Source organism: Bufo bufo, chromosome 1 (assembly GCF_905171765.1).
Source record: "Bufo bufo chromosome 1, aBufBuf1.1, whole genome shotgun sequence".
NCBI classification, from domain to species: domain Eukaryota; kingdom Metazoa; phylum Chordata; class Amphibia; order Anura; family Bufonidae; genus Bufo; species Bufo bufo.
Window position 1 is genome coordinate 621,440,458 of NC_053389.1, and position 12,717 is coordinate 621,453,174.

The following is a 12,717-nucleotide window of genomic DNA, read 5'->3' on the forward strand; positions in this document are numbered from 1 at the left end:
TATAATCTAACTAATTATATACAATCATTAACTACTAAAAAGTGCCTTAGATGTATTCACTTACTGGTGTGACAGATGGTTACCTCATAATATACACACAAAGATGCCGCATGCTAATGAGCTGATTTGAGTCCGGTGTGATGTCATTGAGTCCAGCGTATATTTAATTCAGAGCTATAGCCACTCCCCTGCCCACCTGCTGCTGATTCATATAGAAACAAACTGTCATTCAGCAGCAGGTGGGCGGGGAGAGTCAGGAGCTCATGAATATTCATGACTCATCATTATCAGCTGGAGCTTTTCAATACAAGATGTTGGCAGATTGAATGGGTCAATTAAAGAAAGTGACCCAGCATTGTGCTAAGAGAATCAGTCACTTATTTATGTTGCCCTTAGTTAGGACACCATAAAACTGGTGACAGGTTCCCTTTAAGATGTGACACTTTGATACAATGTAAAGTAGTCAGTGTACAGCTTGTATAACAGTGTAAATTTGGTGTGCCCTCAAAACACAGCCATTAATGTATAAACCACTGGCAACAAAAGTGAGTACACCCTTAAGTAAAAATGGCCAAATTGTGTCCAATTAGCCATTTTCCCTCCCTGGTGTCATATGATTTGTTAGGGTTACAAGGTCTCAGGTGTGAATGGGGAACAGGTGTGTTAAATTTGGTGTTAATACTCTCACTTTCATATTGGTCACTGGAAGTTCAACATGGCAACTTATGGCAAAGAACTCTCTGAGGATCTGAAAAGAAAAATTGTTTCTCTACATAAAGATGGCCTAGGCTATAAGAAGATAGTCAACACCCTGAAACTGAGCTGCAGCACAGTGGCGGAGACCATACAACGGTTTAACAAAACCGGTTCCACTCAGAACAGGCCTCGCCATGGTCAACCATAGAAGTTGAATGCACGTGCTCAGCGTCATATCCAGAGGTTGTCTTTTCAAAATAGATGTATGAGGGCTGCCAGCATTGCTGCAGAAGTTAAAGAGGTGGTCAGCCGTCAGTGCCCAGACTATACGCCGCATACTGCATCAAATTGGTCTGCATGGCTGTCGTCCCAGATGGAAGCGTCTTCTAAAGATGATGCACAAGAAAGCCTGCAAACAGTTTGCTGAAGACAAGCAGACTAAGGACATGGATCTGATGAAGCAAAGATAAACTTATTTGGTTCAGATGGTGCCAAGCGTGTGTGGTGGCAACCAGGTGAGGAGTACAAAGACAAGAGTGTCTTGCCTACAGTCATGGTGGTGGGAGTGTCATGGTTTGGGGCTGCATGAGTTCTGCCAGCTGTGGGGAGCTACAGTTTATTGAGGGCACCATGAATGCCAACATGCACTGTGACATACTGAAGCAGAATATGATCCCCCTCCCTTTGGAAACTGGGCCGCAGGGCAGTATTCCAACATGATAACGACCTCAACACCTCCAAAACGACCACTGCCTTGCTAAAGAAACTGAGGGTAAAGGTGCTGGACTGGCCAAGCATGTATCCAGACCTAAACCCTATTGTGCATCTGTGGGGGGAACCTTGAACGGAGATGTCGTCATGGAGGAGTGGAAGAGGATTCCAGTGAAGCTCTAGTGAACTCCATGCTCAAGAGAGTTAAGGCAGTGCTGGAAAATAATGGTGGCCACACAAAATATTGACACTTTGGGCACAATTTGGCCATTTTCACTTAGGAGTGTACTCACTTTTGTTGCGGTTTAGAAATTAATGGCTGTGTGAGTTATTTTGAGGGCACACCAAATGTACACTGTTATACAAGCTGTACACTGACTATTTTACATTGTATCAAAGTGTTATATCTTCAGTGTTGTCCCATGAAAAGATGGAATTAACTATTTACAAAAATGTGATGGGTCTACTCACTTTTGTGAGATACTGTAGAACTGACAGTCTCTCACATTAAATGCCGCCTGTACAGCACACTGACATTGATCTCAGGACAAGAAATTAGAAGTCATATATTTCTATATACCAGACCTCATGAATTCTTTTGGCACTACTACACTGCGACCCACCAAAAAGGTAAAAAATCCCCACTTACATTACTATATATACTCCTAACAGATATCTTACAAGACTGACAATAAGGTACATTCATACAGTCGGTTTGTTAGTTCTCTTATGAGGCTACAGTGCTCACTGCACTTCAGGAACACCTAGAACCGCTTACCAAAACATAGCCATGAGACACTTTAACCGCTCACGCAAAAGTGAACCCCGGCATCTCAGCTGCAGACTTAACCCGGATAGTTAGTCTTAACCATCATCACATCTAAAACTTCATTAATTTACAAAAGGTTCTTTGACTGGACATCATAGAAACAGAACTCACCCAGATCAGAAGACTCTGCATAGGGAAGGACAGAGGAAAAGATTTGTAAGAAAAAGATTGTTACTATGCAGCTGCTTAGGAGGGTCTGTCCATCCTGGTGAGGGGTCCTTATCGATCCGAGTCAACCTGTGTGTCATCCTGACCCTGTTCGGATGACAGGTTTACTATGAGCGAAATCAGCTCTATCGATGTGATGATGGGGCCAAATCAAAAGTTAAGTCGAGTGGCTCGGGAAAGAAATCATCACAGAAACACAAGGAAGTGTGTTCTCCATAAAATGACCTTCAATTTAACTTCAACCTGTGTGTATATATACCAACAGCATATCCTAAGGGGTTTAGGCCAAAAAGGAGTGAAATTATTAGTTTTTCACAGTAGTGAATACAGGGCATTCAGCTTTGACTTTAGAACATTCTAATCTAAAGATAATATAAAAATGCAAACATCAGCATGAAAATAATTAAGTATAAGAATTAAGGAAGGGAAGAAACCACTGTAAGAACATATTTCATGGCAAAGTTTTGCTGATCCTTTGTGTCAAAAAAGTATAAAACGCCCCTTATAACAAAGAATAGGCTATATATTATCTTTGTGCATGTTGTGCAATCTGTATTCTGCTCTGCTGCGTGTCTGAATAAAGTTCAACTCAAGCACTAACCATAACCACAATGCCCTTGTATTTTACTTTCCGCCTTAGCGTGTTTTTTTTATTTTGCAGACCTGTATAGTTCGTGCATGGGACTTACAAAAGCCATTGCTGTTCTGTCCAGCTATGAACACATCCATGTGGGATCATCCAATCACAGCAGAACAGATTGAACGTCTTCACAGTTTTGGCTACATAGAGATTGCATGTATTGAAAAAACACTGATGTGTGGTGACAAAGGTTAGCAGTTACTTTAGAGCACATATACTATGGTCAAAGATGTTTGCTTTCTCTGTATGCTCTTGGGTATTCATCATGACCTTGCAGTGTCACATTGGGATATGAACCATGCATACTTACAAAGTACAGAATGACTATGTCCTGTGGCTATAAAGGGCAGACACAATAATTTCATGGAATTTTATGCTTACAAAACTTTAAATTAGGAAGCTTAGACTTAGATTGTAGTATGGGAACTGTATACTGAACATTTTCTCTGAACTCTTTCCTGACACATGACGTAATAGTACGTCAGTCGCTGACTGCAGCATAGAAGGGGTTAATCTGCCAGCATCGGCTTTTACAGTGATGCTGGTGAATTAACCCCTTCTTTGCCGCGATCAGCGCTGACCGTGGCATAGAAGTGGTTTGCGTTCAGTGAGGGATCCAATTGGGTCCCTGCTCTGCGGTGATGGGGACCCGATGGGTGAGAAGGCAGCCCCGATGCCTTGCAGAGGTTGACCAATGCCTTGCAAGGCATCGGGACCTGCCTTCTACTGAGGCCGAGGAGATCCAGCCCCAGGCTGGGTCACCTAGGCAACCTGTTAATGTATGACTCAGTGTAATACACTAACAGGTAATGCATTACAATACACATGTATTGTAATGCATTGCAGAGGGGATCAGACCCCCAAATGTTAAAATCCCAGAGTGGGACAGAAATAAAGTAAAAAGAAAAAAAAGTGTTTTTAATAATAAAAAATAAAGTTTCAAGTAAAAAAACAATCAAATGCCCCTTTGCCCTGATTTTATAATTAAAAAATAGGAAAATAAAAAGCACACATATTAAGTATCGCCGCATCTGTAATGACCGGCTCTTAAAACACGTCAGATAAACACCGTAAAAAAAATTAAAACTGTGCCAAAAAAGCAATTTTTGTCACTTTACTTCACCAAAAGTGCAACACCAAGTGATCAAAAAACGTATGCCCCCCAAAATAGTACCAATCAAACTGACATCTCACCCCACAAAAAATGGGAACTTACCTAAGACAATCGGATAAAAAATAAAATAAAAACTATAGCTTTCAGAATATGGGAATATGGAGACACTAAAACAAAAACTTTTTTGCTTCAAAAATGCTATTATTTTGTTAAAGTGAAATAAGTAAAAAAAAAAAGTTGACATATTAGGTATCGATGCATCTGTAACAACCAGCTCTATAAAATTAGCACATGACCTAACTCCTCAGGTGAACACCGTAAAAAAATTAAATAAAAACCGTATCAAAAAGCCATTTTTTGTCACCTTACACCAAGCGATCAAAAAGGCGTATGCCCCCCAAAATAATACCAATCAACGACACCTCATCCCGCAAAAAAATTAGACCCTACCTTAGACTATGGAGACACTAAACTATGATATATATATTTTTTTTTTTTCAAAAATGCTATCATTGTGTTAAAGTGAAATAAATTTTAAAAAAGTAGACCTAAAAAGGTATCGCAGCATCTGTAACGACCTGCGTAATGACCTACCCCCACAGGTGAACATTTTAAAAATAAATAAAAGCTTTGCCAAAATAACCAATTTTTTGGTCACCTTGCCCCATAAAGTGTGATAATGAATGATCAAAAAATCATATGTACCCAAAAATGGTACCAATAAAAACGTCAACTCTTACTGCAAAAAAACGAGCCCCTGTACAAGACAGTAGGCAGAAAAAAAAAAAATGGCATTCAGAAAATGGAGACACAAAAACATAATTTTTTTTCAAAAATTCTTTATTATGTAAAACTGAAACAAACAAACAAAGAAAGTAGACATATTTGATATCATCGCGTCTGTAACAACCTGCTGTATAAAAATAGCACAGGATGTAACCTGTCAGATGAACACTGTAAAAAACAAAAAATGAAAACTGTGCTACCTTGCCTAAAAAAAAAACATAATATAGAGCGATCAAAAATCATATTTACCCCAAAATAATAGCAATAAAACTGTCACCTTATCTCGTAGTTTCCAAAATGGGGTCACTTTTTTGGAGTTTCTACTGTAGGGGTGCATTCAAATGGGACATGGTGTCTAAAAACCAGTCCAGCAAAATCTGCCTTCCAAAAACCATATGGCGCTCCTTTTCTTCTGCGCCCTGCCGTGCGCCCTTAAAGCAGTTTACCACCACATGTAGGGTGTTTCTATAAACTGCAGAATAACTCAGGGTAATAGATATTGAGTTTGGCTGTTAACCCTTGATGTGTTACAGGAACAAATGTATTAAAATGCAAAAGCAAAGCCATAGTGGCTTCTACTATGTAAGCCCCACAAAGTGACTTCAGAACTGAACTGGTCTTCTAAAAGTGGGTTTTGGAAATTTTCTTAAAAATTTTAAGAATTGCTTCTAAAATTCCAAGACTTCTACCGTCCTAAAAAATAAAATTACATTTACAAAATGATGCCAACATAAATTAGAAATATGGGGAATGCTAAGTAATAAATATTTTATAAATTTCAGTTTTAAAAGCAGAGAAATAGAAATTTTGAAAATAGCGAATTTTTCCAAATTTTTTGTAAATTCAGGATCAGAGATGGCCTTGCGGTTTGCCCGGGGGTCATTTCGCGGCAAACTTTTCTCGTTCGCGGTTTGTCGAACAGAAGAACATATTGCGATGTCCGCCGTCGCCATATTCTTTTGCATTGTGCAGAACTTTGTCCCATGAAATATCCATCAGGTGGCACAGGACAGCCAATTGAGATATTTCAGCACATGGACACACCCCCTACCCTATAAATAAGCCCGATCTGGCCACCATTTTACATTCAGTCTTTTGCAAGTGTAGGAAGAGGTTGCTGTGTGAAGCAGGGACAGACTGTTAGGGGCACTAAACGCTAGCTAATAGGGCCACAAAACTCCTTTCAAGGACTGGTATAGGTGTGCTATCGATAGGTGTGACATACTGAGGGACAAACGCTACTGGAACAACTAATTGCAACTGGTGTGATATACCAGTTGCCCCCAAAATAAACTGATTAAGGCCTCATGCACACGACCGTTGTGTGCACCCGTGGCCGTTGTTCCGTTTTCCGTGATTTTCTGCGGACCCATTGACTTTCAATGGGTCCGTTGAAAACTCGGAAAGTGCACCATTTGTCATCCGCGGCCGTGATCCGTGTATCCTGTCTGTCAAAAAAATAGGACCTGTCCTATTTTTTTGACGGACAACTGTTCACGGACCCATTCAAGTCAATGGGTCAGTGAAAAAACACGGATGCACACAAGATTGGCATCCGTGTCCGTGATCCGTGTCCGTAGGCTACTTTCATACAGATGGATCTGAAGATCCGTCTGCATAAAAGCTTTTTCAGAGCTGAGTTTTCACTTTGTGAAAACTCAAATCCGACAGTATATTCTAACACAGAGGCGTTCCCATAGTCATGGGGACGCTTCTAGTTAGAATATACTACGAACTGTGTACATGACTGCCCCCTGCTGCCTAGCAGCACCCGATCTCTTACAGGGGGCTGTGATCCGCACAATTAACCCCTCAGGTGCTGCACCTAAAAGGGTTAATTGTGCGTATCATAGCCCCCTGTAAGAGATCAGGGGCTGCCAGGCAGCAGGGGGCAGACCCCCCTCCCTCCCCAGTTTTAATTTCATTGGTGGCCAGTGCGGCCCCCCCCGGCCCCCCCTCCCTCTATTGTATTAATATCATTGGTGGCCAGTCCGGCCCCCCTCCGTCCCTTTATTGTATTATCATTGGTAGCCAGTGTCCGGCCCCCCCCTCCCTCCCTCTATTGTATTATCATTGGTGGCCAGTGTCCGGCCCCCCCTCTATTGTTTTAATATCATTGGTGGCCAGTGTGCGGCCTCCCCTCTCCCCCCCGCCCCGATCATTGGTGGCAGCGGAGAGTTCCGATCGGAGTCCCAGTTTAATCGCTGGGGCTCCGATCGGTAACCATGGCAACCAGGACGCTACTGCAGTCCTGGTTGCCATGGTTACTTAGCAATATTAGAAGCATCATACTTACCTGTCACGCTGTCTGTGACCGGCCGGGAGCTCCTCCTACTGGTAAGTGAAAGATCATTAAGCAATGCGCCGCACAGACCAGTCACTTATCAGTAGGAGGAGCTCCCGGCCGGTCACAGACAGCGCGACAGGTAAGTATGATGCTTCTAATATTGCTAAGTAACCATGGCAACCAGGACTGCAGTAGCGTCCTGGTTGCCATGGTTACCGATCGGAGCCCCAGCGATTAAACTGGGACTCCGATCGGAACTCTCCGCTGCCACCAATGATCGGGGGGGGGGGGGGTCGAGGGCAGGCCGCACACTGGCCACCAATGATATTAATACAATAGAGGGGGACGCACACTGGCCACCAATGATAATACAATAGAGGGAGGGAGGGGGGGGCCGCACACTGGCCACCAATGATAATACAATAGAGGGAGGGAGGGGGGGCCACACTGGCCACCAATGATATTCAAACTGGGGAGGGAGGGGGGTCTGCCCCCTGCTGTTTGGCAGCCCCTGATCTCTTACAGGGGGCTATGATACGCACAATTAACCCCTTCAGGTGTGGCACCTGAGGGGTTAATTGTGCTGATCACAGCCCCCTGTAAGAGATCGGGTGCTGCCAGGCAGCAGGGGGCAGTCATGTACACAGTTCGTAGTATATTCTAACTTGAAGCGTCCCCATCACTATGGGAACGCCTCTGTGTTAGAATATACTGTCGGATATGAGTTTCACGATCTAACTCAAATCCGATGGTATATTCTAACATAGAGGCGTTCCCATGGTGATGGGGACGCTTCAAGTTAAAATATACCATCGGATTGGAGAACACTCCGATCCTATGGTATATTAACTCCTGACTTTACATTGAAAGTCAATGGGGGATGGATCCGTTTGCAATTGCACCATATTGTGTCAACGTCAAACGGATCCGTCCCCATTGACTTGCATTGTAAGTCAGGATGGATCCGTTTGGCTCCGCACGGCCAGGCGGACACCAAAACGTCTTTTTTTTCATGTCCGTGGATCCTCCAAAAATCAAGGAAGACCCACGGACGAAATCACGGACCAACGGAACCCCGTTTTGCGGACCGTGAAAAAATACTGTCGTGTGCATGAGGCCTAAGGCAGGTGTGTGATATACCTATAATATAATTTCTATATAGTGCATTTGTATTGTGAAGCAGTTGTGTGCGGTTTGTCCCTCTATAGCTGCGGTATCTCAGCAGAACCGCACAACTGCTGCACAATACAAATGCACTATATAGAAAGTATATTATAGGTACAGGTATATCACACCCCTGCCTCAATCAGTTTTTTTGGGGGGGCAACTGGTATGTCACACCAGTTGTCCCCCAAAAAAACTGATAGAGGTAGGGGTGTGATATAATTATAATATACTTTCTATATAGTGCATTTGTATTGTGCAGCAGTTGTGTGCGGTTCTGCTGCTATACCGCAGCTATACAGAGGGACAAACGCTATTGGAACAACTAATTGCAACTGGTGTGAGATACCAGTTGCCCCCAAAAAAACTGATTGAGGCAGGGGTGTGATATACCTAGAATATAAAACAATCAATACAATAGAGCGATCACCGGAGCAAGGCTTAGCCCGCTAAGGAAATATATAAAACACAACGGCCAGCTGCTATCCAAAAATACGATTACTATTTAATACAACATATACAATTATAAAAAACATAAAATCAACTCCTTAATCTTGCAAATATATATAACACAGTCCCTCTATTCCTCACTGGTGCGGAGCTCACGCACTGATAGTGAGGATAATAAATGTCCCGTATGCCTTTAGATATAAGTTTCTCTGTGTGATTTTTGTATATTGAATAATCACAGATCTAATCAACTCTGGAATGTTCTGTGAGTGGACTGTTTTTGTATAAAGCAATTAATTTCGCTTTTACACCAAGTGACAGTAGTAGCGGTTTAAAACACTTTTATATCTAAAGATGCAGATGACTGCTCTTACCGACCCATACGTGTGAGTTGAAGCTTCATGTCACGTCTCGCTGGTCGGTTTTAGTTGGTAGTGTCCCGCTAGGTGAATTCAGTTAGTCTCGTTAGCGTGAGTGCCAGCACTATAGTTAGCTGCGCTGTGGTTTTCTGCGTATGTCTCTTTGCAGTATGGAGACGCTGAGTTTGCCTCGTGGTGTTGTGATATTGCGTTATCATGTCCAATCTTGGGTACTTCAATTCATATATTTTTATGGAGAATATTCGTATGGTATAAACGGGAACAGGTAACCAGACGTGTTTCGAAACTATAAATAGTTTCTTCCTCAGTGGTATATTCGAAATGAGGAACAGGATCACTGGTTTTATACTCTTGATCCTTACAAGGCATGGGTGTGATATACCTATAATATACTTTCTATATAGTGCATTTGTATTGTGCAGCAGTTGTGTGCGGTTCTGCTGAGATACCGCAGCTATACAGAGGTACAGATGCTATTGGAACAACTAATTGCAACTGGTGTGATATACCAGTTGCCCCCCAAAAAAACTGATTTAGGCAGGGGTGTGATATACCTATAATATAATTTTTATATAGTGCATTTTTATTGTGCAGCAGTTGTGTGCGGTTCCGCTGAGATACCACAGCTATAGAGGGACAAACGCTATTGGAACAACTAATTGCAACTTGTGTGATATACCTGTTGCCCCCAAAAAAACTGATTAAGGGGTTTGATATACCTGCTTCCAGCAAATAATCATTAAGGTGTTCTATATACCTGCTTCCACAAATACTGCTCTTCTATAGGGACCTTGTCACAGGGTCATTTGTAAAATGACAGGCAGAGGAAGAAGCAGGCCATTCCGCAGGGTTGGTAGGGGTCAGGCAGGTGCACCAGGCCGCAGCCTAAGTGAAAAGTTGGAGAAGGTGCGTGCGATTTACTTCAAAGGACGCACCAGAGTTGGTTGAGTGGCTCACTCAGCCTTCTGCTTCTGCACCCTCCTCATCCTCTATATCAGCACCCTCCTCACTCTCTGCTGTGTGCACCCCCAAAGACACCACCACCATAGCCCCTCCACTCGAGTCAGCGGAATTATTTTCCCATCCATTCCCAGACCCTACCGATGCGCAGCCATTCTTCGGATCGGATGAGGAAGAGGAGGTAGCAACGGCCTCCACCCAGCGGTCTGACGACAATACCCAGATCAGCCCAAGGAGGGTGTTTCCTGCTGTTGCTGCCTACTCCGAGATCTTTAATGTCAGTGGTGGTGAAGGTGACGATGATGACATGTCGATGGACATCACGTGGGTGCCCACAAGAGAGGAAGAGGAGGGGAGTTCAGAGGGAGAGACGGATCAGCAGATAGGGAGGAGAAGGAGGAGAAGCATGCAGAACTCACAGTGCACATGAGGCAAAAAGCACGTTGCAAATGTATCTGGAGCTAGCAATCCACCATGCACGGTCACATCTAGCGCTCCCAGGACGTCGGCACATGGCTACGCAGTGTGGGCTTCTTTTAACATGTCAGCTGCTGACAATAGTGTTCCCATCGGCAGCCTGTTCTGTCAGCGTATAAATCACAGTAAGCCCAACACTCACCTAGGGACAACTGCCTTAAGAAGGCACCTGACCTCCCATCACCGAGCCAATTGGGAGCAACACCGTCAGAACCCACAAAGCCACACTCCCGGCGCTCCACGTCCTGCCTCCTCTTCTTCTCCTCTTTCCTCCCATTTGTCCTCCACTCCACCTTCCACTCTGCCGTTATCACATTAATCTGGCAAAAGGCAGGCTTCCGTGGCCCAAATGTTCGAACTTAAAATGTTGATGATGCCGGATAACCCTCTTGCCCAACGGATAACTGCCAGCTTGTCAGAACTGCTAGCCCACTAACTACTGCCATATAAACTGGTGGACTCGGAGGCCTTTAGAAAAGTTGTGACCATTGGCACACCGCAATAGAAGGTCCCCAGAAGGAAATATTTCTCCCAGAAGGGCATCCCAGAGCTATATGGCCTTGTTCAGCGGCAAGTGAATGTATCTCTGGCACACAGTGTCTGTGCCGAGATAAAACTTACCACAGACACGTGGTCTAGCAAACACGGGCAGGGAAGGTACATAACTTTTACTGCCCACTGGGTGAACCTTCTGACGGCTGTCAAGCATGCAACCCGTGGCACCAGTGTGGATTTGGTGTTACCGCCACGGATTGCATGCAGGCCTGCCTCTTCTTCTCCTGCTACTCCATCCTCCGTCTCCTCCTCTGTTGACTCCTCCTTTTCCATTGCTACCACCTCTTCCTCTGCACCCCCCAGCTCCCCAGAACCTATTCGACATGCCAGGTGAGACGTTGCCATGCTGGGCTGCGGCTGTTGTGCCTGGAAGCCAAGAGCCACCTTGGTCCTGACTGCTTTCAGCTCTGCGGTCACAGGCCGATCAATGGCTAACCCCACTCAATTTGACAGTTGGTAAAGTGGTGTGCGACAACGGTGCCAATCTGCTGAGCGCGCTGAAACAGGGCAAAATGACACACATGCCGTGCATGGCGCACGTCCTGAACTTAGTGCAGCGATTCATTGCCAAATTCCCCAGGGGTCCAGGACGTCTTGCGACAGGCCAGGAAAATCTCTGGCCATTTTAGAAGATCTTACACGGCCATGGCTCGCCTTGCTGATGTTCAGCGGCGACACCACTTGCCCGTTGGACGTCTGATTTGTGACTGCCCGACGCGTTGGAACTCCACCTTGTATATGCTTGATAGGCTGTTCCAGCAGAAACGTGGCGTTAACGACTACCTGTACGAACTCTTTTGCAGGACAGGTTCTGGGGAGCTTGTTTTTTTTTTCACTGCACAAGTGGCTGCTCATGTCATTGATCAAGCCGTCGAGGAGCACCAGTGGCGTCTCTAGCTTTCAAATTTTGGGGGGGGGGGGGGCACACTGGGGGCCAGGACAAAAGTAGGGGGTCAGCTATAACAACGATACATTTACACAGGTATGCTTAGAAATGCTGTGATACATTACCCAATACCTAAAACCACAACAGGGAAGAAAAGTCCTGCTGACTGTGGTTTAAAAATAAAAAATAAACAATCGCTCAGATTTCAACATGTCCTAGTTGCCTGTGGATGACACTTTTATAGGGAGGGGGATCTGTGGATGACACATACCGTATATAGCATATTATGCTATATGTGTCATCCACAGACCCACCCCATGACAGTGTCATCCCCATTTCCCCCTCTATAACCGTGTCATCCACAGATCCCCCTCCCTATAACAGTGTCATCCACAGATCCCCCTCCCTATAACAGTGTCATCCACAGATCCCCCTCCCTATAACAGTGTCATCCACAGATCCCCCTCCCTATAACAGTGTCATCCACAGATCCCCCTCCCTATAACAGTGTCATCCACAGATCCCCCTCCCTGCCTCTCACAGGAGTGTACATTTGACATTTCTAAACTGTAATCCATATCCTGCAGTAACTTTAACTTTAAATCAGGATTCAG

At 44.4% G+C, this 12,717-nt stretch overlaps 1 protein-coding gene across 7 annotated transcripts in view; it reads left to right on the forward strand.

The window, feature by feature from the left end:
• PPCDC (phosphopantothenoylcysteine decarboxylase) overlaps positions 1-12,717 on the forward strand; it is a 145,132-nt gene that overhangs the window by 114,983 nt on the left and 17,432 nt on the right. For all 7 annotated transcript variants that reach the window (XM_040413788.1, XM_040413792.1, XM_040413790.1 and 4 more), the window contains one exon: positions 3,066-3,234. In XM_040413788.1, the coding sequence (XP_040269722.1) occupies positions 3,066-3,234 (169 nt within the window). The remainder of the gene's footprint in view (positions 1-3,065; positions 3,235-12,717) is intronic.